General features: G+C 33.1%; 4 protein-coding genes and 1 long non-coding RNA gene across 8 annotated transcripts; 2 read left to right on the top strand and 3 right to left on the bottom strand.

Annotated features, from left to right (window-relative positions):
- The first annotated feature begins 273 nt into the window (after positions 1–273).
- On the top strand, positions 274–3,527 carry LOC103834932 (UPF0725 protein At5g63820). Of its 2 annotated transcripts, none has more exons than XM_033277201.1 (6): positions 274–2,030; positions 2,109–2,234; positions 2,331–2,538; positions 2,662–2,789; positions 2,874–2,955; positions 3,046–3,341. In XM_033277201.1, the coding sequence occupies exons 1-6, from the start codon at positions 1,905–1,907 to the stop codon at positions 3,123–3,125; spliced, it is 750 nt and encodes a 249-aa protein (XP_033133092.1). In that variant the 5' UTR covers positions 274–1,904; the 3' UTR covers positions 3,126–3,341. The 2 variants fall into 2 exon arrangements, with proteins under 2 accessions (XP_033133092.1, XP_033133091.1); XM_033277200.1 differs by having other exon boundaries at positions 289–2,030; positions 2,874–2,951; positions 3,046–3,527.
- Positions 3,477–5,698, bottom strand: LOC103835535 (serine/arginine-rich splicing factor SR45a). The gene is made up of 7 exons (XM_033278103.1): positions 5,650–5,698; positions 5,367–5,598; positions 5,164–5,263; positions 4,901–5,050; positions 4,549–4,618; positions 4,297–4,453; positions 3,477–4,182 (listed from the first exon to the last, which is right to left on the bottom strand). Exons 1-7 carry the CDS (start codon positions 5,696–5,698, stop codon positions 4,131–4,133), a joined length of 810 nt encoding a protein of 269 aa, XP_033133994.1. The 3' UTR covers positions 3,477–4,130.
- Positions 5,574–7,702, bottom strand: LOC103834931 (serine/arginine-rich splicing factor SR45a). The gene is made up of 8 exons (XM_009111024.2): positions 7,610–7,702; positions 7,496–7,518; positions 7,094–7,237; positions 6,971–6,994; positions 6,787–6,886; positions 6,547–6,696; positions 6,108–6,177; positions 5,574–6,026 (listed from the first exon to the last, which is right to left on the bottom strand). Exons 1-8 carry the CDS (start codon positions 7,610–7,612, stop codon positions 5,809–5,811), a joined length of 732 nt encoding a protein of 243 aa, XP_009109272.1. The 5' UTR covers positions 7,613–7,702; the 3' UTR covers positions 5,574–5,808.
- Positions 7,703–11,019: 3,317 nt separating this feature from the next.
- Positions 11,020–12,612, top strand: LOC103834930. Of its 2 annotated transcripts, XR_004450215.1 has the most exons (4): positions 11,020–11,313; positions 11,420–11,628; positions 12,030–12,330; positions 12,417–12,612. It is a non-coding gene; the product is annotated as an uncharacterized LOC103834930 (long non-coding RNA). The 2 variants fall into 2 exon arrangements; XR_001955820.2 differs by having other exon boundaries at positions 11,030–11,313; positions 12,030–12,612.
- Positions 12,613–14,129: 1,517 nt separating this feature from the next.
- Positions 14,130–21,701, bottom strand: LOC103834928 (phospholipase D delta). 2 transcript variants are annotated; one of them, XM_009111023.3, is made up of 9 exons: positions 17,748–21,701; positions 17,204–17,320; positions 16,820–17,014; positions 16,093–16,461; positions 15,838–15,985; positions 15,572–15,720; positions 15,363–15,503; positions 15,014–15,214; positions 14,130–14,567 (listed from the first exon to the last, which is right to left on the bottom strand). In XM_009111023.3, the coding sequence occupies exons 1-9, from the start codon at positions 18,660–18,662 to the stop codon at positions 14,271–14,273; spliced, it is 2,532 nt and encodes an 843-aa protein (XP_009109271.1). In that variant the 5' UTR covers positions 18,663–21,701; the 3' UTR covers positions 14,130–14,270. The 2 variants fall into 2 exon arrangements, with proteins under 2 accessions (XP_009109271.1, XP_009109270.1); XM_009111022.3 differs by having other exon boundaries at positions 15,354–15,503; positions 17,748–18,662.
- Between the last annotated feature and the right edge of the window lie 6,265 nt (positions 21,702–27,966).

Below are 27,966 nucleotides of genomic sequence, written 5' to 3'. Positions count from 1 at the left end.
ATTTCGAATCTGAAAACATGTAATCTGAAACTATAAAAAAAAATTCTTTTTTTTTTATTTTTTATTTTTATTTTTATTTTATTTATTTTTATTTATTTTTGTTTGTTTATTTAATTTTAAACCAATGGTATTAGGGATATTTTACCATTTAATGAATGTCATTTTTGTGACTTTCTCCTTCTAGTGCTATTTTTGAGACATAAACTTCAAAAGGTGCTATTATTGACAATTGCCCATTAATTTATGTATAAATATTATTATATAAAATATAAATATTAATGAAATTTAAAAATTCAATGTGTTTTAAAAATAAGAATCTAAATATTCGGACTTAAAAATTAAGATATCTAGATCCGAATTTGGTTTGGATGGATCTAAGATTTTACTATCCGGATTCAGATCCGGACACCCCAGATAATAAGTCTCAGCCCTATCGATAATCACAAAAAATGTTTATTATGAATAATTGAAAACATTATCCGATACTAAAAATATCAAGAAAAAACAATAAGAAGGGAATATACACAGCTGTGAAAAGAAGCATGCTGACATGGCAAAAACCAATCAACTGGTCAATGATTGGTCACTGATTCCACCAGTTCATGCTGACCTTCTTTTCACGTCATGCTTTGTTGTTATATGTTTTTTTTTGGTGCAACTGTTGTTATATGTTTACACTTGCATATTATATCACAATAACAATTTGAATCGTAACGATAACAATCACAGATGAATATGCAAGAAGAGTTACTATTAGTTCGACACAATTGGTATCTTCTCTATATTGGGTATATAAACAATTGGAATCTTCACTCGGACCGTGATGGTGCCTTTGTGACCCTACGGTGTCCACAAAGGTGCTTCAAGATCCTTGTCCGAGACCTACTATTGGGGATAAGTCCCTCCAGACACTTGCTTAAGTTTCATCCCCTGCCACTCAAATATCATTTAGAAAGAATTAAAGAAACCAAACACTGCGGACTACCAAAAAATGCAGACACAGACGAGGAAAGAAAGCTACAAAGAGTATACAGTTAACGAAATGAATACAGTTATTAAATCAATAGCGAATGAATACAGTTATTGAATCAAAATCGAGTTAATCTATTTGAAGCTCTTAAGCTTTGTTCATTTTGTTTTTCTAAGTATTTTTGTGGATTCTATTTCTTAGGGAACGTCTAGGTCTCTGTCTTTGTTTGGATTCACTTAGTTTAGACTTGTGGTGTAAACAAAAAATACTTTTGCAATCTTTTGTATCAACAATCGACTCATTCAAGTTTGTTAAATTTTGATATTCTTGTTATCTAGAGCCCTTGACAGTTTGGTGCTTCCCGGTACCACAGCGTTGCGATGCAAGTTATTGGTGGACAAACTTGCTTCACGGTCAAAAAACGAGAACTAAAGATAAAACAATGCTTCTTCTTCTTTTTTTCTAATAAGAATGCTTTGTTGTTGTTATAGGTTTTCTTGCAACAGTATATCTGATTTGAATCGTAACGATAACAATCACAAATGATAAACCTGACCGGAAATAACCGAACCTGGACTAAAAATATCCGAATCTGATCCGAAGTATAGAAATACCCGAACGAGTTTTATACTCTTATACTGTAATACCTAAAAATCCGAAAAATCCGATCCGAACCAAACGGATATATATGAACGCATCACATCGCATCAAACTCGTATGAATGAATCATTAGGTATTTTATTTGATGAGAAGGCCCAATAGACATGACAAGATAATGGTGACAATGCCCAATTTTAAGTAAAATTCGACCCAGCTTAGCCCAACTGATATATATACCGCAAGTCAGCTTAGCCCAACTGATATATATAACGGTATCGGTTGTCTCGTACTGCACACGATTTTTTTTGAGAGATTTCAAAGGGCTTGTGTAGGTATGGCTAACAAAGAATCAAGTGAGCTGGGGAATTTACCAACATCCCCAATGGCTAATCGGGCCGGAACGTGTGTAGAAGAACGGCTACCCCTCTTTATCGCCTTGAGATATCGTGAGCTGGCCTATGTAAGTACTATTCCTTATGATATGGTATTTGAATTCAAGGTCGTTTTACTTTTGGATGAATTAATTACTTTTTGTCAGGGTTTTGATGTGAATTACAATAAACAACTTCCGCCTAGATTAGTTCCAGTTCCGTCTACTTGGAGTAAAAACTATGTTATCGGTCTTTATGGTAGGATTGGACTCCAATGCTACAATCTTCAGAAGGTAAAACTAACTAACTAACTGATATCATATTAATCATCATCACTTATTCTCTAATGTCTGAATTTTTCGGTTTTGTTTGTTTTCCCGTTTTGACAGGGAACAAACTTAAAGTTTAAACGCTTGGAGAAACATAGTACCGTGCGGACTGGGTACCTCAGCTACTACATAACTTTGGAGGCAACCGATCCGGCCACTGGCTCTGTCTGCTCTTTTCAGACTCAGTTTAGCGATGCAGGACGCCGCCGCATGTCGTTGGGGGCTAGGATTACCTGGTTTACCATAGCCTCCAGAATCAAACAAATACGTAAGATTTCTTCTTATTCAATCACGACTGTTAACTGGCCCTGCGCTTTTTAAACACACAAGTTTATGGATAACTCTTTTTTTAAAAAGTGTATTTAGAGGACTAACTGTTTTCTGACATCAGCTAACGAGCCTGTAGATGATGAATGGGAGGAGGAGGACACACCTGGAATACATGAGTTCTACAAAGTTCCAATACCCAAATGGTTTTCTGATGAAGCCTTGGAACGTGACAGTAAAAAGTATTACGTGGTAATAACATCAGATGATCTATTCATGGAGTTTTTTTGACTTGTATATGTTTCAGTTAGTAACCTAGTTTGGTTTCCTTCTCAGGTGACAGAATCAGAGCTGCATGACAATGACTGGCTTCAACTTCTCATGGAAGTCGCCTTCTTCTCCAAAGCAGATCGTGTATGTACTTTCTTCTTCTTTTTTTTTTTGTCCTCTCTCTCTCCCAAAGCAACAAAACTTGAAACTTGTTGTCTCTTACACAATGTAACTGCAGCGTTTGGATGCTTACCTACCCTTGGAGCTCAACAGTGTTGTTGTGGAAACTTTGGAAGATTACACAACAGAGCCGAGTGAGAAGCTCAAAGCTGATAACGCAATCTTCTACATTAGTTACAAGTGTTGCTCTGATCCTTCAACGCCTTTGGCCGGTGATCACCGTGCCGTAGTAAGGAAAACCATGGATGGCAAACCAGGCCACATGTGTCTTGAGGTTGCTCTTACCAAAGCACAATAATGAAGAAGCGTTATTCATGTTTGCCTAGATCAAAAAATCCAGAAGCTTTTGTTTTTAAAATCTATGGTAGGAGTCAAATCTTAGTTAGCTGTCTCATACCATATGTGTTTTGGGTCAGCTTGATAGTATAAACCCTTTTTTTCTTGCCTTTCAACTTATATTTGGGTAGGTTAGTCAAAAAACGAGAACTAAAAAATAAAACAATGCTTCTTCTTTTTATTTCTAATAACAATGCTTTGTTATAGGTTTTCTTGCAACAGTATTATCTGATTTGAATCGTAACGATAACAATCACAAATGAAATACGCAAGAGGAGTTATTCTGATATTTATATGGTATATACACAATTGGTATCTTCTCTCAGACCTTTTTTCCACCACGAGGTGAATGATGGTCGCGCCTTGGTGACACTACGGTGTCCACGCAGGTGCTTCAAGATCCTTGTCCGAGACTATTGGGGATAGGTCGCTCCAGATATTTGCTTCTTCTTTTTCAGCCCTGTCAATCAAATATCATTTACATGAAGATAAAAGAAAGAAACCAAACACTGCAGGACTACACTGAAAAGGAAAGCTTAGAGCGCCAACCTTCCACGGCTTCTCGAGCTAGCAAGAGTACAGTTAACGAGAGATGATTTACCCATAAACTCAACGCAATAACTAACCTTGTAAGGTTTCTTGGTGGAGATATAATAGGCCTTGCCAAAGATCTTGACCTTTCCCTCTGAATGGAACTGGACCTGGATCTCAACCTCGGTCTGGACACGGACCTCTGTTGTTCTTTTCTGGGAGCAGGAGATCGTGAGCCCCTGATGCAGATATCAAACCATCCCAAGAGTGTAATTTTCACTTCATTGTGTTGTGCAAAACCATGACTGTCTCCAACAGAATCTCCCTACTATTTTAATGATGATGATGATCAATCACAACCTCAAATCAACAAATAAGTTCTTGAATTCCTTTGTCAAGACACCTAAACACAGGTCATTTCAAGCCACTGGGTTGATGATACCTTCTCTCTGGGCTTCTTCCACCACCAGGTGAATGGTCGCGTCTTGGTGACTTCCTTTCATCACGAGGTGAATTGTGGCGTCTTGGTAACCAACGGTGTCCAGAATCATCAGGATCGTCGTGCTTCCCTCGACTGCTATGGCCATCTCCGTCTTTTTCTACAACAGAAAAGAGCGCAGAACAGTTAGAAACCTTTTCAGTTGTCAAAGGGACTCGATAACTTTTGATAGAGGCTTCAAAAGTGTTCACTTACCATTGTCTTTGGAGCGTTTCAAGCCAATATATTGTCCTGGGGTGGGAGTTCTAGGGCGCTTTCTATGGGACTTGAAGATAACACAAAGTACATCAAACTCATGTAATGGACACAAACTACAAGTTACGAAAAGCCACTGAATGAATCCTAGGCTGAACTGAAGAACAGTCAACTAATAGTTGTTAGTGCCTCTTTTGACTAGTTAAGAGTTGAGGCAATAGTTGCTTTATGGTTAGTTGGATCAGATCATTTGGAACATGATCAAACTATGTTTCACTTAGTGACTGTTGCCAATATATTCAATACTTATTGCATCAGCATCAGAATCAGTAGAGCATGAATTTTTTGTTACCTTTTCGACTTTTATGTATCTGCCATCTAGTAAAGTTTTGTTGAGATACTTAATGCACCGCTCAGCATCTCTAAGACTATCCATTGTAACAAAGGCATAACCACGAGACTCACGGGTGTGCGGGTCCAGCATTAGAACGCAGGACGCAACCTGTGGTAATGAAAATCACTTAACAACATGAGTAATGATTCTATGCTTGAAAAAAAAACGCAGAGCGAAACATACTTATCAGGAAGGAGGATCAGGGTTTAGATGCTTATCACCTTTCCTTGCTTGGAGAAATGTGCTTCAAGATCCTTTTCAGTGACTTTTGTGGATAGGCCGGTCACGTAGAGAGTGTTACCAGGGTTTTCAATTTCAGACCTATCAATCCAAGGATCATTAGATGAACACAGAAACCAAACACTGCAGAGTGCAGACTACAAAACAATGCAGTCTCAGATGGGGAAAGAAAGCTAGAGCTAACCTTCCACGCCTTGTTGATGGAGATATAGGCCTTGGCAAAGATCTTGACCTAGACCTACTCCTCGGTATGGACCTGGATTTGGATCTAAACGTGGATATGATCAGGGACCTGAGTTGTTTCTTTCGGGGTGCAGGAGATCGTGTGCCCCTGTTGCAGAAATCAAGCAAAATACAGTACAATACTCTGCTTCCAAACAATCTCAAGATTATAATCAAATAGAAATTATAATTCACTCATAAAAAAACAAAGTAGCATAGAGAAGCTATTACATTGTAAGTTTCACATTCACTGTGTTCTGCAGCATACATAAGAGAAAAAAGACACAAAGCCATTACTGTCCCCAAACAGAATCTCTGTACTATTTAAATATAATAATGATCAATCATACAATCTAAATCAACACAGAAGTTCTTAAATGCCTTCGTCAAGAGACTTAAACAGGTCATCTCGAGCCACGAGGTTGATACCTTCTCTCGGACCTTCTCTCTGGGCTTCTTCCACGAGGAGAGTAAGACCGATCTCTTCTAGAGTTTCTTCCATGATCACGAGGTGACCTCCTTCCATGATCACGAGGTGATAAGTCGCGTCTTGGTGGTGACCTACGGTGTCCAGAATCATCACGATCGTAGTGCCTCCCTCGACTGCTACGGCTATCTCGGTCTTTTCCACAACAACAAAAAAAATGCAGAATAGTTAGAAACCTTCAAAAACTTATAATATAGGCTTAAAATGTTCACTTACCATTGTCTCTGGAGCTTTTTAAGCCAAGATAGTGGCCTGGGGTGGGAGTTCTCGGGCGCTTTCTTCGGGACTGAAGATAACACAAAGTACATAAAGCTCATGTAAATGGGAAGCATACTTCAAGTTACAAAAAGCCAATGTATACTCAAGGAAACAAGATGAATCCTTTGACTAATAGTTGTTGATACTTGATAATGTCCTTTGATTACTTGAGAGTTGAGGGCAATTTAGTTGCTTTTGATTAGTTGATTTGGAATGACCAAGTTGTGTTCACTTAAATGTGATGTTGGGTAAGGTTGAGTATCATCTCTGATTGTTGCCAACACTTAGCTTGACGCAATATTTTTTTCTGTTATTAAGTTGTTATTAAGTTAAACAAACAAAGAAATCAAACTTATCGTATAGCCACAAAAACCAGTAGAGCAAGAACTTTTGTTACCCTTTCGACAGTTATGTATCGGCCTTCTAGTACAGAATGGTTGAGATACTTAATGCACCGCTCAGCGTCCTTAACACTATCCATCGTGACAAAGGCAAAACCACGAGACTCGCGGGTGCGCGGCTCCAGCACTAGAACGCAGGACGCAACCTGTGGGAATGAAACCACTTAACAACATGAGTACTGATTGATTGTATGCTAAAAAAAGATTAATAAGGAAGGAGAATCAGAGTTTATCACCTTTCCTTCCTTGGAGAAATAAGCTTCAAGATCCTTTTCTGTGACTCTTGTGGATAAGCCGGTCACATAGAGAGTGGTACCAGGGTTTTCAATTTCAGACCTATCAATCAAATATCATTTAGACAAACAAAAAAAAGAAACCAAAATTTGCAGACTCAGATGGGGAAAGAAAGCTAGAGCTAACCTTCCACGGCTTCTTGACCTCGACCTAGAGAAAGTACAGTAAACAAAAGATGATGATTGATTACAAATAAACTACCAAACTGCAGTGAAATAAGAAACCCATAAACTCAACGCAAGAACTAACCTTCCACGGGTTCTTGATGGAGATACATGCCTTGGTAAAGATCTTGACCTAGACCTATCTCTCGGCATGGACCTGGACCTGGACCTGGACCTAGACCTAGATCTTGGTTGTTCTTTTCGGGGTGGAGGAGGAGATCGTGAGTCCCTAATGCAGAAAGGGTTACACAAATGTGATTAGCTGTAACACTTTCTCACTTCAAATAATCATCTAGCTAAGCTAAAAGACATCATCAACACAAAAAAAAATTAGATTTTTAAAAAGTCAAAATCTCCAAAACATGTTCGTCAGCTTCAGATCCTAACGAAAGTAATGCAATTCAACACTGTATGAAGGCGTAAAACAAGAAAGAGAACGACTTTATAGTGAAGAGCCATGAAAAGAAACTTGAATTGAATCTCTAACCTTTCTTCGTTGGGAGAATCCGCCTGCAAAAACAATGTAATCACCTCAATTTCAAGCAAAACGAAGATCAAGAACGAAGATGACGATTGAATTGAGAGTAACTACAAAGCTCACCATTGCGAGAGAAGCGAGTAGAGAGAACTCTCACTCTCAGGTTGCGATCGAGACGATTAGGGTTTTACTGTAAACTAGGTAATAACCCGCGCCTTGCACGGGATGTGATTATTAGTTTCGTTATCCCTTATATACTAAAGCGCAAGTCGCCTAGCGAATCAAACTCTGACACGTGGAATTTTTTCAAAAAAATGATTGAAAAATACAGAAAATCAATCACGTTTTTTGTTCATCAAAATATGAAAGTTTCACAATTTCAAATAACCAACATTTTATAAATTTCTCATACACGGATGAAACTTGTGGATTTTAAAAATCAATAAAAGCTAATTAGTTATCAACATAATAATTAAAATCTAAATCTATTACAAAATCAAACTGTATAAAAATAACAGTCTCTATAAAGAACTCCACGATCCCTATTCTCATGGCATGATTTCAAACTATTTAATTTTCTCAAAAAAATTCAAAAATGTCATTCATTTACGAAACCAAAAAAAAATCAAAAGTATACTACGTTCAGTTGATTTCAAATATTTGTAACTGCAAAACAAGAATCCTATTTTTACACAACCACGTTCCAAAATGACTTTCGTAAATCCTTCCCTCTCAATGTCAACTGCTTCACCTCTTATAAAACATTCAGTTACGGTTTTTACTTTTCAATATTCTTTTCTTTGTTTCACTTTTTGGTCTAAGAATACACACCAGAGAAGATAATTTTTTTTTTCTCTTCTTCGTCTCCACAATTTCATCTTCTTGGTAATTTTATTTTGTTTTCGAATTTGACAAAAATTATTTAAATTCATTTCTTCTCTTTTTCGAACACTATTCTATTATATTTTTCTGCATGATTCAAAGTTGAGGATTTGATCATAGTATACTTCTGTTTTGTAGTTTACACTTTCACAAAATGGTGGAAAAACAGAGCTTTCTTTCACACAATATTACTACCAGAAGCCTAAAGTTATTCTCAGCATGAAAAGTTAATTCTTATAGAAAAAGGTAAACACGACTGGATTTAAATCATGGTATGAGAAAATCTGTTTAAATAGACAAAACTTCTTTTTAATCTGTTTAAATAGAATTCTTTGATTGTTTTATCAGAATTTTATCTAGCTGCAATTTTTATATCAAAACATTTTCAATTAAATTATAATTTATCATAATTTTATTGTTTCATTTTGTTCAATATTTCATTTTTTATATTTGTTATGTTAGATGAATAGGTTTGTATTTTAAAGAGGGATTATTTACAAAAACAAAACTGAATATATCAAGTATTATATTTTATTGGAACATGTATCAAGTATAATATTTATACCATATTTTTATGATGTATTTTATCCGCTTTGTTGAATGCATCTATTTTACCATCGATGTGTTATATAGGTTAAGAAAATATGTAACTAAAATAATAATTTATTTTAATAGTAATTGTAAATTTATGATCGGATAAGTTAGAAGACAGCGAAGCTGACCCGTGCTATGCACGGGGGTAATACTAGTTTTTAATAAAAACACATTAAATCTGTTTAATCTGGATATTGGTTCAGTTTTAACTTATTTTTTGGTTTATTCTGTTAGAATGTTTGATTTTTTAGTTTTTTTTGGTAAAAACCAAAAACTATTATTATTTGTTTATTTTTATGTTATAAATTTTAGATAATCGTCATGTCGAATCAATAGTTTCATATTATAGTTTGTAAACGGATAATAGTTCAAGAAAAAGAAAATAAAATTATTAAGACTAATCATTTCACTACAATTTGGTCGGTAGTGAAAAAAGCATTAAGAAAAAATATATTTCAACTTCCAGAAAAAAAATAGATACTTCAGTAATGGTAAACACTTATAAAGTGCTCACCTCAAGGTGCACATGTATGTGTAATTGTGTATGTAAAAGTATATAAAAATAAATGACAAATATATAAAGATATTGTTAATTAATATTAATGACATTTTTGTTCTAAATAATACATGAAAGATAAAATTAAAATTAATTAAAAATTAAAAGGCCTTGACATTAGTAAATTTTTTTATATAAAAAACTCAACTGTATCCATAAATAGTTGTGGACACAGATCGAATATCCGAGTATTTGGAGGCATTCATGTCGATTCAATCTTTAGCCACTTGGATAGTCGGTGACTATGATATTCGAAATGATTTAGAATTTTAAAGAATATCCGATTTGATCCGTAAATAAAATTTAAAAAATAATTGAAAATTTAATAATAACGTTTTATTACAAAAATAAAATATTATTTACTTTTTAAATTTTAATACCTAATATAATAAATTTAATTTATAAAAATATTGTAAAACTTATATAAACTATAATATATATAACATATATATATATATATATAATTCTGTACATATATGTATATATATGCATATAATAGATCGAATTTGATAATCGCTCCTAAAAATATTGGTATTTGTGATTTGCTTTTCTTTAATTGTAGTAGTTGATTTGCTTCGTAAAGTTACGGATATACATATTTTTTGGTTCAATTCAAAAAGGATAACGAATTGAATCAAAACTTATAAATATTTTGCCCAACTTTATCGGTAAACAATAAAAATAATATATATATAGTTTAGCTTTTGATTCGTTATTTGTTTTGATTCGAACCTAAAAATCCAAAGTTTTATTGGAACCATGCGTATGAGTTTTATATTCAAAAAAAAATACAAAGTATATAGTGTGAACATATTTATGAATATAGTGTGAACACATTTATGAATATAGTGTGAACGCGTTAACATATTTATTATCAAATTATTGTGAGGCTGCCACGTGTCTATTATAGTGTGAATGCATTTATTACACTGCTTCTCCTTTAATATATAAGGGATTCAACATTTTGAATCTTTCAATCACACGATTTAGTAATTGCCTGTGGCAAGACTCACGTTTGTTATGGTGCACTCCGCAACAAAATTGGTAATCAATCCGGTTTGGTCTAGCTCATTCTTTTCGCCCGGTTCGATTTAGTTTTCTCTGCATTTTCGTTTCTATACCGGAAATTGTCGTCGAATGAACAAGATGTATCTGCATATGAATTTTCTGGTTTAGTTCGGTTAAAGAGAGCCGGAAAAGAAACATAAATTATTTGATGGGAGCCTCTTTAATTAAAACAGTGGTTTCACTAATATTTGTACACTAAAATATCTGAAACTTATTAAATCCCAAAAATGATACGTACAAATTAATAGAACAAAAAAATGGCAAGTACAATCGATAGTTGTGAATTTTCGGTAAATGATTCAAATAACTTTAGTAATACAAGTAGAACAAGAATGTAAATAATAGTACATGAATCTTTATAATTATCTTGTGAAATCGTATTTTAATCTTTTCATTTTTTTTGTAACAAAAATAATAAACGAATGTTAGAGCAGGATTAACGGGGTCCCTTAAGCAAGTCTCTTATGTTATTTAGCATTAAAAATAAAAGAAAAATACTGATTTATCAAAGACACGTCTCCTAATTAGGAGAAGCAAGGAACGTCTCTTGTGAGACACGTGTCCAAGCTTGCAGCAGTTTCGTCTCTTTCTCTGCTTTCTCTCTTCTCTGCTTTCTCTCGACGGTGAATTCTCTTCACATTAGATGGCTCTCTGATTTCTTTCTCTCTTGGTGGCTGTTGTACCTCATCTCTTCTTCCTCCGTTACGTTCCGTTCTCCACAAAAAAGGTAAAAACTAATCATTAGTCATCTCTCGATTATATTCATTTCTTTGAAATTTCGATTCGTCTAATACGGATCCTCGATTCCGATCCATCACCTCTGACTTGATCAGCGATTGAATGGACTCCATCTCTCCGCTTTCTAATCATCAGACGACAACGAGCTCGAGCTCCGATCTCTCTCGCCGTAAGCGTAAGAAGAAATCTCCACCGTCTCCGCCTCCATCGTTAGAGAAATGGAGATCGGAGAAGCACCCACAGAGCGTTAGCCATCGTTGGAGAATGGGGTGATCATGTTACCCTTCAGGCTGCTGCGGATTGGGTACTTACACAACCTCTGCTCTTCGTAGCTTGTACAATGTTTTTGTGTAAGAAGAAAGAATCGTCAGAGACTTTGACATTTTGTTTTGATGTGATTGGCAGTTTGGTGTTAGGATGTTTGTGATAACTTGCTCTGTTTGCAGTTCGAATGGTAAAAAGCTGAATGATGGAATGAAACTCAATATAGCAACATTCGTTTCAACTAATAGCAACATTCAAAAAATTACTTGCTCTGCTTTCTTGTTAAGTTGATCACAGTATATATGGGTTTTGATACTTGCATCATTTTTATTTGCCTGAGTTCCTACTGAGTTGTTGTTGATTACTGTATTGCTTATAGAATGGATATTAATCCCTGATTTTTTTAAAAGGATGTTTCTTTGTTTTTGAAAAAAACTACAGGTCAGAACAAAAGCTTGTGAAGGATGGCTTCATCATCAGGAAACCAACCAAGATCCACTCGCCTGAAACAACCAAGATCCACTCGCCTGAGTTTCTTGCTTTTCTCCTAGCTTTGTTACATGCTCTGATTGTGAACAAGGTTTGACTGCTTTTTCATTTCTGTTGCAGATAACTAAACCCATCTTACAAGAAGCTTGACAAGGCACATGTAACAGATGGTGACGAGTTTGATCAGGTGGCTCGTGCTTCGGCGTTTAGCGTGGGTCTCCTCTACGGGAGCATGAAGCTCAAGGTCTTGAAGGTAACAACACACTTTCGATTTGTGATTTTGTAATTGTGGATGTCTTTTGTAAAACCTAAAGAAGATCTTTTGTGTACACCTTTCAGAAATTTTCTCTGGCTTGTTTCAACATCATGTATTCATGTTGCAAAAGGTTTACTCTTGTTGTTTGCTCATCTTTGCTTGTAATGTTTACATTCGTTTACAATGTTATTCATTTTCTGAAAACTAGTTTCATAATGTTGGCTTTAGTTTTCTGTTGGTTTGTGATTATGAACTAATAGAAGAGATAATGCATTTTTTTAAGAACCCTTATTAAGAGACTAGCATTGGAGGAGGAAAATGATGATGTCTCTTAATTAAATTCTTAACTTACATTTATTATTAAAAAATTCACTAAGAGACCTTAATAGGGTTGTTGGGTTAATCATGCTCTTAACAAAAACTTCATACTGGCTCTATTTCATTATATACGAGTTTTGGAAGAAATCGCAAAAATTTAAAAAAAATCACTTTAAAAAAATATTTTTAAAATTATAAATTAATAATGATATAACCAACTATAAATAAAGAAGTATAATCTAATTAGTAAATATTTTTAATAAAATTAAAGTTAATATAGACAGTGGCGAACCTGCAGTAACCAAAGAAGCAAGTGCCACCGTGAAATTTTCATAATTTATTTAATATGCTTAAAATTTTAGTTATTTTTCTTAGTAAATGTTATTTTTTAGCTATATTTTTTTAAGCTTATATAAGATTTCCCCCACCAAAAACTAATTTTACATTAGCCACTGAGTATAGATATATCAAAACATTATATATTATGAAACAACAAAAAAAATCTAAAACATTATCTATTTATAGTAGGGCTGTTCAATATGGTAAAACCGAACCGTACCGAACCGAACCGAACCGAAATAGACAATATGGTTTGGTTTTGGTATATACCATATAAACCGAATGGATATAGTTTTATAAAAACCGTAGGATTTGGATATGGTTTGGTATATAACCGATTAAACCGAATAAACCGAACAAAACCGATTAAAAGTAGAAACATGTAAATATATATCTATTTTAAAACAATACATGAAAATCTATTTGTTACAGAAGTTAAATTTGTGTTAATAACTATTACCATAATTTTATAGTAATAAAAAACCTTAATTTGTAAAACACTTGAACTATAACTAAATAACAATACATCGCAATTCATACATCTTATTTTCTAAGTTTTTTTTTTGATCTTTTTGATTTATTTTAGTCTTCACTTAATTAATATGAAGATTATAAATTTGATGGACAATAATTAATGGAAAATTTTCAATTGAAAAAGCATGACTTTAATGAACACTAAATATGGAAGAGTGGAAAAACTTTTCTTTTATGTTTCTGTTTTGTTTTATATTTTTATTTTCAAAATTTCAAGCTTTGATTTTAGTTATAGAATTGATTATTTTATTTGATGGTAGAAGCATTTTTACTTTTTTGTTCATCTATTTGAACATGTAATATATTTTTAATAAATGACTGTGTTGACAATATGACTCTAAAATTCATATAATATGATCTCAAACAAAATAATTATGTTTTTTGGTATAAAACCGAATAAACCGAAAACCGACGGTATATAAACCGAACCGAACCGAAGTAAATATGGATTTAGAATGGTAGTTATATTTTACTAACCGAAATACCGAAAACCGAAAAAAACCGAACCGAAACCGAACCGATATCCGGATTGAACACCCCTAATTTATAGTATTACGAAAGGAAAGAGAGAGAAAAAAAAAGAGTTTGACAAAAAAAATAGAGAGAGAAAAAAAAAGGAAAGAGTATTATTTTCGTTTTTGAAACCCCAAAGAAAAACAGTTTGACAGCAAATCACAAATACAATAAATTAAACAACACGGTTACAATGTACAACACTTTCATATCATTAGATAATACAGTAAACATTACGTAGTTAGAGTATCAGGGATAGCCTTGGAATGATCTCCAATGATCTTACCACCAACATCTGGGAAACTGTCGTAACCTGGAAGAGAGGTCACATTACCATCAATGTCTACGTGCAGAGGATACTTAATCAAGTGACCTTGAAGCTCTGAAAACTCCGAATCTATGAACTTTCTCCAGTTCCTTTCAGCGATTTCGTTAACGTTCTTGACACATTTTAGATCACCAGGCTCCACAAAGTCATCTCCAGTTTTGCCTAAATGCTCTGCCCATAGTGACATCCTATACCCATACACCTATTCCGGAAAATCACATTAAAACCTCTAAAATGGGAAATTTTTAATTCATTATTTATATAATTTTGAAGTTTAAAATATAATTGCTAAAAGTTCTTTATGCGATTTCCGGTTATTATTCTTCCAGAGAGACTTGAGTTTCAGCAACACAACCATCTTGAGCATCTTAAGTTTCATAACCAGACTTGAGTTTCTACACAACTCTTAATGAATGTATTGTTGTTATTCGGGAAAATCACAAAAAGATTGTTTTTAAATAGAAATATTTATTTAGTCATTAAATAACTTTGAAGTTCAAAATATATTTAAAGTGTAAGTGACAGCCACATTTTCAAGTTTTAATGCAATTTTTCCGTAATTATTCTTCCAAGAAGATTCCAGTTTCAGAAACACCAACTTATTAAGCATCTAAAATGGTATAGATGATGAGAAGAGGGAAGGCAAACCTGGCCACGTGGGTGTTTTCCCTTGTTAGCCCATGTATGATGGGGTTGATATGCACCCATGGCTATCTCAGTATCTTTCGTGCCGGCCATAGATCTTTGGTTGATATTAGCAGATCCCATAAGTACATATTCATCATCTACTATCATTCCCTTTGCATGCACATAGATCATGAAACGCTGGAACTTATAAGAATCTGTAACCTGAAAATGCACATCGTAAAGAAACTTGTTATGCTGACTACGACTAGCAAATATATGTGTGCGTATGAATATGATATCTCTATCTGTATGCTAGATTTTGTGTGCATGAAGCAGTTCTTAGTCTTTTTAAATACTATACCCCACTGACATTGGTTGCTGGCATGTCATCTGGAAGTTGTTCTCGTTTGCCAAGGCAGTAAAAGTTAAGGTAATCTAGAGGATGCGCATTTGACTGGTGTGACTTCAGTTCTCGTGCTATAACATCATACATCATCTGCATAGTTTGGCTCTGAAAACGAAGATATTTTTCTTAGCAAATGTATCAATGATAATCTTACAGTTAGCTAAAAGTCATACCTGCCAATATAAAATTTCTTGCATAGGTCCCGACTTTGGGTCGCCTTCAGGCCACATTGGTATGACGACATAGACAGCAAATCTTTCTTTAGCTCTAATTTTACTAGTAATCTTCAGTGCCAACTCCATAGGAATTAGATTGTCAGCTCCTGTTCATTCAAGAAGAACCAATGATCAGGTGCGCATACAATTGAGAACAACTTTAGACTATACCCTACGCACTTTAGTTCCTAGTCTAAGAACTTTCTTCAAATATCAAAACGTACCTGCATCGTTATAATCAGGCCAAGCATAAGAAGAACCAAGAAAATACTGATTCTCGATAAATATGAAATGCTGAGCAGATCTGATTATCTGGATGTACGCAGTCTGGATACTTTTATCAACTACAAGACGCTTGTCATATTGTAGATGCTGCAGTAAATCAATAAAAAATTTTAAAATCTTAGTAGATATTTGATTGAATAAACGTTTTTGTCAAGTAACATTTGTAATAATAGCAAATAAGATGATCTACTAACCAGGGCCTCGGCCTCATTTTCACATTTTGGAAATCCTTTCACGGATCCTGAGTCGATAGAACGGAACACCTGAACATGCCAGTTCTCAGGATCATCTTCATTAGAAACATAAACCACTGGATCGTCCTCTGGAACATCTAAAACACCATCTATCCGATATTTAAACTTTGGATTTAGTATCCATGATATACGTCCTATCCGTAACAAAGAGTCATCTAGCCAGAGAGTTTTCCCCTTTAAGTTAAACTCTTTCCATCGTGTCGCTTTTCTCCACCGTTGCTCAAAGTTTATGAGAACATCATATGCCGCAGGCCCATCTAGCCTACAATGCATATCGTGCCAAGGTTGTCTTGGAGCTATGGCACCACTCTGAGGAAGTAGAAAAAGAAATACCAATCAGGATTAAGGAAATAAAATGGGCAAATCTAATAATTAGCATGTTTTTAGTTTTTTGATAAATAGTATTCAAAGAGAAAAATCTCTAAAATTTCATTTTATTAATCAATAAAAACGCTATATTACCTTACATACTAAAACCTCAACAGCTAAATTCTAATTAGTAAACCCAAGCCTAAATAAAAAAATAGAAACGGGAAAATGTATTTTAACTTTTAATTAATGTTATTTGGATGATTTTAATGATATTTTTTGAACAAAAATCTGATTTAATGATCTAAAGGTATTTCTCAGTTATGATTTTAGCGTGTTCAAAAAATCATATACTCACTGGAAATGTAGGATTGTGAAAATCATCTTTAAATACAGTGTCAAGATCGTGAAATATCCGGTGCTCAGGTGTGTCATAGCGCCCGTCACAAAGATCGATCCCTCCAATAAAAGCTGTGACTTTGCGATTACTACCAACAGCTTGAGTGTCTACAAGAACACACTTCTGATGGTGCGTGAAGAGAGTGCCAACCACCTGGTTAAGATACCAGCCATGCCAATGACATGTTAAAACAACGTTGACTAAGTCAATGACAAACGATGGCCAACGACCCAACATTGATTAGAGAGTCAAGGAAGGTATTTCCAAGACATATCTCATAAATGAACGCATAAGTCAACATCAAGGTATCATGAATATAAACTCTGAAGAGATAAGACTTGCCTGTTGTTTGAACAACCCAAGCTTATTGCTGGCATAACGAGGTGACAATATACATTTCACAGAAGAATGCTTGAAAAACTTTCTAGTCTCTTCATCATGTGTCCCCATAACTCCTGGCTGCACATAGATGACATGCCATGCAATATCTTAGTACCCTATCAAAACATGAATATTCTCACCAGAACTCCAATTCTTTGAAATTTTGTACTCAGCAAGAAAGATAACAGCACACTTACTGAACTCCTATGTTAGAAACATGGGATAGAAATGAATGGGGACGGAAAACATCAAAACTAAAAATTTATAGATATATATACAGTATATATATATTCTGATATTTTTATATATTAATAAAAATATTCATAATTGAAAAGCATAAAATTTATACCAAATATTTAACATAAAACTACTTGAATATAGTATTTTTAATAATAATAATAAATGAAAAATTAATTATTTAAAAATTTATCATCAAAACTTAGTTCTATCTAGTAAAAAAAAATTTAAACTTTGACATTGATTTTGCTTGCAAGACACTACTCACCGTGCTTATCCCAAACTTATCACGAGAACTCTTATCGTCCCATACAAGTAGCAAAACTCGAACACCTTCTTCCGATTTGTATTTCAGCAACTCTCCAAGCGTCAAATCACCACCTCTTGGCAATTCCCTTGTAGGTTCCCTAACCAGCTTCACCTTGTGGAAGACAGACCAGCCAACAATGTAAATCATATGGTGAGCCTCACAAATAGCGTGACATATATCTTCCCAGCATTTCCCGTGTTGATAAACATCCCCGTTGTCCAACCGAATCTCCGGTAACATTCCGTCCATCACATGAGCGTCTTGGTAAAGCCTCACCTGACTTCCTTTCCTCAAAGGGAAGTAAGTCCCCATAACACCACCAAGCGTTTTATTAGTTTGGATTTTATCAAACGAAGTAAATTTCAAATCAATACGGAGAGCAGTTTCCTTCTTTGGCGGCTTTCCTGAGCCGCCAAGGACAGGAAACCATCCCCAAATGCGTTCTCCCGACGCGATTTGCTGAACCGGGATACGGACAGTGCCAATTGTTTGTGCACCGGAGACATCGTAGTCCTTGACTTTGAACTTGAGATAAGACAGGGGATGCGCCACGGAAACTTTAAAATGCCGGTTCCAAACAGGATCCGAAGCGTTTTTCAAAACGTGCGTCCGAGCGAGAGTCGCATGCGGGACGGACACCGTGACGTAGGGATCGCTGGTATTCCTCGGGAGGCCAGGGATGTTCTCGTCGTCGGAACTCGCTTCGCCGTCATAGTCGTCTGTAGTAGGTTTAATACAGGAGTTGCAAGGCTTGAAGCAACGGCGCATACGTTCGGAGAAGGTATCCCTGTTAGGTAGCCTCCTCGCTTGAACAATTTTCAAATCGAGGTCGCCGTGTAAAAGGATCACATCCTCTGAGACGTTCTCGGCCATGGTTAGGAACGAAACCCTAACGAACAGGGCTTTGTCGTTGTTGTGGAGGAGCGAAATATATTTGAAAGTTTTTTTATTATTATTTTTGTTTTGAAAAATTAGATGGATATTTATAAGGTTTTTGGTGAATGAGAGAGGGAAGTAAGAAGGAAGACACTTAAACACTTTGCTTAATTAATTAGTTCACATTAATTTTCTTACATTCGTTTATAGATAAAAACTAAAATAATGGTGAGCTTGAGAATGATGATCGGGTCTGCTTTGTGTGGATAATTTAGTTTATCAAATTATTAGAATTAGTAATAATAAAAAGTAGAAAATAGAATAATATTTTGTCAAAAAAAAAATAGAATAATACATCTATGGTAAAAAAAAAAGAATTTAATGTGTTTCATGTGAAAACATGGAAATTTATAAATACAAAAAGGAAAGTTTTTGAAAATTTTACAGTATTATATATTAACCAGGAAATATAGAACATGAAGAAAATTATATTTAAAGAATCCGATAAGTTCCAGTAATTATCCTTTAATGGCAAATTAAACAGGAAACGAATCGAATAAAACTCCTTCGACATTATTCCGGAACTCTTTCTCTAAAATCCACATTGGAAAATCCAGTTGTTGAAACACATGGCAATCAAAACTTTTGTCGGAACCAAGTATTCTCGATTCGAAACCTACTCCACGAAGAAACAGTAACATAAAAATCCTTACACATGTATCACAACAGAACGTTTAACATGTTTTTACTTTATGAAATCCAACAAAGCAACAACTCAGAAACCATACTAAAAAGCTAAAAGTTTATGACGATTTTGTTCATTTTGTTTCCTTTTATGGGTAAGTTTAGAACAATATACAAATCACGACAAAGTTATCCACAGGAAATGACTTTGAAACGGTTTCTTGCTTTTTCTTAGCATCCCCCTGCTGATCCTGGTTACACCAAATAACATGTGGCTCGGTTTGTGAGCTTGTAGGAATTCTAAAATCAATGGTTCCAAGAGATTTTAGACGTTACCTAAAACTTTGAATGTCTCTCTTTCAAGGGTTTCTAAAATTAGTTACTTGAGTTACTATCAGTTTAACATCCTACTATATAAAAGCTACTAATTTTGAAGCTTCTTAAGAGTGTCATATAGGACAAAATATTCTCCACCAATCAAACTGCCACGTCATCGCGAATGTTTAGATGGTGGGTCTCGAACCATCCAAACCCATCAAAATAGTCAGCTCATTGTATAACTTATAGCTTCCTTTTCTTTAGCCTACTTACCTCAGACGTCTCCAGCGACTCCAAATCTGTTCGTCTACCCAACTTCACCGGTGTAACTCCTACGACTACAACAATGGCACTTCAATGCTCCATTATAACTTATGAAGTGAAGACTCTTTGTACCTCTCCACATCCCTCCTTTCAATCTCTTGCCCAGTTCCTTAAATTTGTTTTGTCACAAAAAGTTAGTGCATGAGATAATTTTTGAAATTCAAATAATACTAGGTATTTTTCTGCACCATGTGCAATGATAAAATTTTTAAAAGTTAAATTATATTTAAAATGAAATTTATTAATATTATATATTTTATTATTTTTTACTAATATTTAATATAAAATTAACTATTTTTAAGACTATAATGTTTGCTATTGTGATCAACACCTTTTTACAGTACTCTGTTTGTATCTTCTTTTATTAGTCATCTTCCTGTTCTTTTTTTCTTTTTGATAAAATGATTAAAAAAAAAACTGAAGCTAAAATTAATCTTTTTGTTCTTGATCATTCACGTTATCTTCAAAGTTAATAACATGGCCAACGTAAATGATCGACGTTGAGATTTCAGCTTTTTGATTTTTACTATTCTAATGTTTCAATATAATTTGAATATTCTCTTTGTTTTATAATATAATGGTTTAAAAGTATTTTTTGTTTCACTATATAAATTGTTTTTATATTTCAATGTAAGTTTACATTTATTAGATATTGTGTAGCCAATTAAATTATGTAAATTACTGTGTAATTGATTAAATGTATATATTAAATGACAGTTTTCTAAAGTAATAACTTTTAAATATTACATATTTTAACTAAAATTGATTACATTTTGAAACAGATAGTTTAATCTATAAACTAACTCTATATAGATACGAGGACAAAATTGTAAAATGGTCTCATCTTGAATTTCTCTCATTCTGTGCATTCCGAATTGGGAGGAAATAATCAACATCCAATTTTATGTTACTCTCAATGTATTAGAAATAGTCAAACCGTAAACCAATTAAGGATGATATAAGAAAGACATAAAGATGTATTTCCAGTTATCACAAATATAGAATCAATTGACAACAACTTAATTATGTCCAGCGTATGACAACATAGAAGAGTTTCTATACCTTATAATATCATAATATCTCACTATATTATTGGTTAAATCAGTTTTCTCTAGCACAAATACTCACTCCATTCTTAGAGTTTAAGATTTTTTATCTGATAGATATTAGTAGTTTGATCCCAAAAAAAAAAAGAAACGGTCGAACTGTACATTATAATTGGAGAAAGAAAACAAACAAAAATCAACCGAAGACTTTTAAAGTATATGAAACAAAAATTGGAAATATCAATTCTCTGCATTTAAAGAATAATATAATAAAATTGTAAAAATACAAAAAAAAACAAAAAAAAATACACAGAAAGAAAGATTTAGTAAAATAAAATCATAATATAATTTCCGTAATTGATAGTGCTCAGCTACACTAAAAAGTCTAAATTTACAACATACACAGTTTTATTTACATCTTGAAACTTATTATCTAATTAAAATGATTCTAAAAAAAGTGCCACCACGAAGAGTTAAAAAATATACTAAAAAATATAATACATAACGTCAAAAATACGTTATCACTGATCACTAAAAATCATGTTAATAAAAATGAAATGACAACACATTTATTAAAACCATATAACGACACGCAATAAAGTGTTATTAAATATATAAATTACAAATTAAATATGCTCAACGCAAACACACATAAAAATGAGACATCATATTTGGATATATTTAAATAATTTTAAATATATTATATTCTTGATAATTTTAAAATTACTTAAAAAGAAACTAAATTATTAAAAAAATAATATACAAATAAAACTAAAGCAATATTTTGTAACGTTAAAATAATAAATGAATAAAAGAATATAGTATGTTAATAAGATAGATTTTAGATTTTAAAGACTTCTAATTCATGTAATATTACAAAATTCAAAATTTGTTTATTACAATTAATATTTTACATTAGATATATTAAAGTAATATTCTAGATCGATATTCAATTATCAGTTTTTAACTATTACACGTAAAAAAATATTATTAAGTACCGTTTTTTTTTAAAAGGAGGTTTTATATTTTAAGTAGATTATTGGAGTACTTTTTTCGTAAATTTATTCGAGATGAGATTCCGATCTTTTAAACTAAGATAATTTGTGTTCTATACATAATTATATTTTTTTTACATAACTCTAAAATCTCGGACTTGATTCTTTATATTTTATTAGTTAGTTAATTTTGTTATATATAATAGAAATATTTACTTCAAACGAAAAATAAAAAAAATCAAATTTAAAAATTAGTTATATATAATTTAATATAGAAAAATTTACATACAAATAAAAATGATAAATATAACAAATTTAAATATATTATCCACGCGTAGCTCGGAGAAAGGATCTAGTTATTATAAACTAGATAGTTGGCCTTCACAACTACATGAGCGTGAAATTTTAATAAAGAGATTCCGTTAATTTAAAAGAGATTAAGAGATTTTGCTAAAAAAAAAAAAGAGATTAAGAGGTTTTGTTATTTTAAAATATGAGTAACACTATGAAAAAAAAAAAACTTTTACCAAAGAAAACAATAAAATAAAATACTCAACTAAAACAAGCGAGGGTGGTCGGAGCTGTTTTCTTCATATATGCCGTACGTTGAATTACGTTCATGTGGGCGGGGTGATGTAATTCAGTATTTTTTTTTAATTTTCTTTTGAAACTTTTAATAATTTCTATAAGTTTACAAAAAAAATAAAATAATAATGTTTACATTGTTATGTATTTTTTATAGAAGCAACAATAAGTTAGTTCTTCTATCAAAGGCTTGCATCATAGTTGAACACGGGAACCAAACATTAGCGAACCTTAGGTTTCATTTGCATCATAAGTTGAGCATGAACCTAACATAAATTGTCTAAAACTGACTACATTTCCAATTACGCATACTAAGTTAAACCAGTGACGATGCAAACATCATGTATAAGGAAACGATTCAAGATAAAAACATAAACAAATTTAACAGAACATAGCACAGGTTTTGTCTTATACTAACGATGTTAGCAAACTTACAATCACACTAGATGGTATTTAGGATTTAACTAAATTACGAAAGATGTAAAACAGAGTTTTTATGCTGTGCATCAAACAGTGACAGACACACACTTCACCATGACAAACCTCCCATCCTCAAGGACAACACCTTACCCCAAATCACTCCTCCACCTTGGGGCCATTCCAAAGCAATCTCTGCACAGCAAATGACCTCAGCGCCGTCACGTTTTTTAGGAAAAAAGAGAGCCAACTTCTTCTCCCCACACTTGACCACTCTGGACCACATCGATTGATCGGTCACCTCCGCAGCCAAAAACTCCTCCAAACCGTTGACAACACTCCAACGGCTAAACGCCTTCTCCCCAGAAGGATCGTGATAGTAGAGGACATCATCAATCACACACGCACCCTCCCACCGCTCCTTAGAGTTCAACACCTCGTTCATCAACTCCCACTTGTTTTCCCTCTGGTTCGTAAACAAAAGCGTGCTGACTCGTATAGCTTTTAAAGCAAAGCTTATCCTCCAACACCACAGCATCAGACCAAAGAGCACCAATCTCTATGGGCGAAACGACAAAAGGAATCACCGATCAGGTACACCTTCCCGTCAACGACGTTAGCTACTTTTCTAAGCATGCGTTGAGGCATGTCGGAGATTGGCTTCAGCGTGTGAGAGGCGCAGTCGACGCTGAGGGCTTCGAGATCGTTGAACACGTATGTCTTGGAACCCACCGGGACAAAGCTTGCGTGGGGAGACATGGTAGGAAGCGACCCGACGATAACCAAGCGGTTGCGGTGGAGGATGTAGAAACGGGAGTCACCCGTGTGGCGGTTCCAGAGAAGAGAATAGACACGGTGCTGGGTTATGTTGATAATGATGAGAGTAGAAGAATATTGTATTGACTCTCATAAGGATCATGGTTAGAGTTACATGTATATTTATACTAGAGATGTTTCCTAAACTATATTGATACAAATATATGTGAATATCTTATATAATAAATATCCAATATTGACAATAATATTTACGATCTCTTAGATCCTTCTATATGCCCCCTTAATCTCAAGGGGGTAATGGAGTTGTAGCAAAATTAGCGGCTTGAGATTACGGAAAGTCATCTCGTTTTTATATTTTTACAAGTAGTGGACTATGTTAAGATTGGGGCTGCACCTTTTGAAGGTTGCCTACGTATCTTTGTTGAAGGGATTAAGTCTTTCGTAGTTCATCTTGGAGTTAAAAGTCTCACAACCTTGTTTTCAAATGAAACCTTTACGGTTTAGTTTATGTTTTGCGAAGAGATTATCGAGCATGTTGCTGCTGGTGGCTTTTGTATTGGACCTTTGTCTGCCTCGAGATTAGCCTTGTTGGCTGTTTGCTTTGGCTAAGTATGGCCGTATTTATATTTTTGGGACTGGCCGCGTGTGGCTCTGAACCCCGCCGCTCTGCAACTGCTTTTTAATGAATTGCATTTCGCATTTCAAGAGAATATTTGTATTCATGTGAATGTAGAGGGAAGAGTATGAGTTGTCATCTCATATCTAACTCTCTGTACATAGTTATATTCGTTGTTCGTTTTAGATGAGAATGTTCGAAAACTTTACATTTCAGAATTTTATGAACGTTGGAACAGAAACAAAAGGACTTGTTTTGGGATTATATATTTTTAAATTCAAAATTCTTTATAATTTTTTTTTAAAGTTAATTTTTTTTTTCATATTTTTTTTTTAATTTGAAAATACTTTTTGAAACTATTTTTAAAATTTTTATTTTCAAAATTTTTAATATTTATTTTTCTATTTTATAAAGGGAAATACCCTAGGATAACACTAAAAAATTTCTCTCACAAATATAGATTTTAAAGATCAAAATGACCAAAATATTTCATTAAAGAGATAAATATACACTTATATTCCTAAGATTAACTAATCTAAACCGTAATCTGGTAATTTTTTAATATCACACCTCTAGTAAGTAATTGCCTGTTGCAATACTCACGTTTCTTATGGTGCACTACGCATCGAAAATGAGAATCAACTCGGATTTTAATTTTTGTCTGGCTCATTCTTCTCGCTCGGTTTGGTTTTCCCTGCTTTCAAGTTTTAGTACAGGAAATCATCTTCGAATAAACTTAATTAAAATAAAATAGTACCGGAAAAAAATCACACCAGCACGAATCTGGATCTTATATTATTTTGCCACGATAGTCCACAATAAACCAACACATTTTGATTTTGAATTAAACATTACGTTATTAGAGGATGAGGGAGAGCCACATGGAAAGAGCTCCAATGATCTTTACATTAAAGAACAAGTACTGTCGATTCAAAATCTAATCAATTAAGAAACATGAATATAAAAAATCTTTACATTAAAGAACAAGTATTGTCGATTCAAAATCTAATCAATTAAGAAAGGTGGAAAGGAACAAATGGTGACTTTCCATGAGCCAAGTGGATGGCTATCATGACAAAGTCCCAAGTGTCATCATATGCATCAACCAAGACATGAGTCAACGAAAGCAGCTCCATGTTGGTCATGCAGTCATTCACAAAGCCTCTAAATGCCTTGGGGAAAGTCTTATCGTAGAATAGAAAAAATTCGTTTTTGACGGTCAGTTGAACGTAATTTCAAATTTTGTGCATTTTTTTTTTGTCTTTGCGCTATCTCTTTTTTTTAATCCATATTTTGGATTTGTTCTTTTCATGTTGTCACTGAAAATATGAGTATAATGTAACGACTATAATCCATAAGATTTGTTTTTAGGATAAAGACTTAAACCATATTACACATATTTATGTCTATGTCGAGATCAAGAACCAACAAAAGTAAATAATCGTTTTTTTTCTTAACTCACAAAACTTTTGATTCATGAACATGAAAAATCATGACAATCTCTTAACCATGTAATATGATACTTGAGACATGATTTTGTAATTTGTTGTGATATATTGATCTAATGACAAACTTCCAATAATTCATGAAGAACCACACAAAAAAAATAGAAAGATTGTGAAATTGATAAGCTGAATTCTCTTCTATCATAATCTGTTTTGGAAATAAAAACATTCTTGATATTATGGCTAAAAGCTATATAATGAATATTTACTTTGAAAAGTTATCAAATTTTATAGAGAACTAGGTCCTTGTCCGCGCTACGCGCGGATAGTATTTTGATTTTTTTTCATATTTTTGTACTATTATGTCAATTGTTTAGTTTTATAAAATGTTATGTTTTTACTGTAAATTTGAAATTAAAAATCTAATTTTCCCTTACTGTAAAGTAAGTTAATTTTTTTGAATCTTACCACAACACATTATACATGAAGAGAATATAGTTGGTCTTTATATTCTTATTTTGTGTAATATTGAAAATTTTGATGGTTTATTTAAATGGTTTTTTTAAATTATATATTTTAGGATTGATTTTCGTGACTATATTCTATAATTGTCTAAAAAAAAATTGTTTGTCCCATATAGACATCCACATAAATATGGACTTCTGATAAATTTGTTCATTGGGATATTTAGTTTCACTTTCAACTTTATTCTATTTTTTGGCACCCTCATGCTAGCTTGTGGAGATAGCCAACTTGGTGCAAAAGGGTTTACAAAAGCTGATCGAGATGCGCGTGATCGGACACCTTTTGTTAGGTTATTCGTACGGAATTTTAAATATCTAGGAATATAAGCAATAGAAAACTCAGAAAGTTCTTTGGATACAGCCTGTATTTCGTCGAGCTCCGAGTCCAACGCAGGCCAATCTTCTTCCTTTTGAATGAGTATAACCAGTTGTTCACAGTCGATTGAAAGACCATCTCTCTGTGTCCAAACTTCAGTATCACTTCAATTGCCCATAGCAAACCTTCAGCTTCCGCTTGCAGTGGTGATTTGGTGTGTGTATATCGGCCCTTGCTCCAAACAGCATTGGAAAGTCACCATCCATTAACACAAAGCCAAGTCGAGATATGTCTCTTTCATTTATCCAGGATGTCTAGCATGGGTGTTTCTTTGCGGAGGAACAGTTGTATCCGTTACCTCAACTCCCATATCAATCTCCATAATCTCGTCTATACGTTGAGCTATCCTCCAACACTCTGCTTCAATTTTATTCGCTAATGGGAAAGACATAATTCCTACGATACTATTAATGATTGTTTTTCTTATAACACCGATACGGCAAACTTATGTTTTATTTAACAAAACTCTTATTTTAATTTTATATTAAAGAACCAATCATATTTTATATCATCCATAATTTTAGTAAATTTGCTTATTTGTCATGTTTTTATTAGGTTTTAGCTAAATTATTGATTTATTATTTATTTTTAGCTAAGTCACTAATTTATTAATTTAAAAAATACCCTTAACTAATATTATATATATTAAAAAATGAATTTTATTTTAGTAATATTAAATTTCTACTGTATATTAAAATTTAGTTAGTTTTTCTTATTTTTCATATTTTATTAGGTTTTAGACTTTTAGATAGGTTATTGATTTATTATTAATTTCTAACTGATTCGCTAATGTGTTAATTAAAATAATACCCTTAATGAATTTTATATATAATTAAAAATGAATTTTATTTTAATCATATAAAATTTATATGTTATATTAATATTAAATAATTGATTTTAAAATAATATAATAAAATTATCAAAAATTTTAAAAATAAGTTAATTCTTATATATATTTTGTTGCTATCTGAAAACAATATTTTTATTATAAAAGTTAAAAAGATACAAAAATTTATAATTAAATATTATTCAAGAAAAAAATATTTATATAAAGATATTTTCTAAACTATTTCTAAGATATGAGTGTTTAAAAAAATTTAACACGGGATGTTTAGAACACGGGATTATGCTTATGAGAGAGTGGCTCGGAAATGGGCTTTGAAATGGGTCGAATGGGCTTCGAAAATAGCTTTT

The sequence above is a fragment of the Brassica rapa genome, chromosome A08 (assembly GCF_000309985.2).
Source record: "Brassica rapa cultivar Chiifu-401-42 chromosome A08, CAAS_Brap_v3.01, whole genome shotgun sequence".
Taxonomy (NCBI): Eukaryota; Viridiplantae; Streptophyta; class Magnoliopsida; order Brassicales; family Brassicaceae; genus Brassica; species Brassica rapa.
This window is presented reverse-complemented; position numbering and strand designations above follow the sequence as displayed.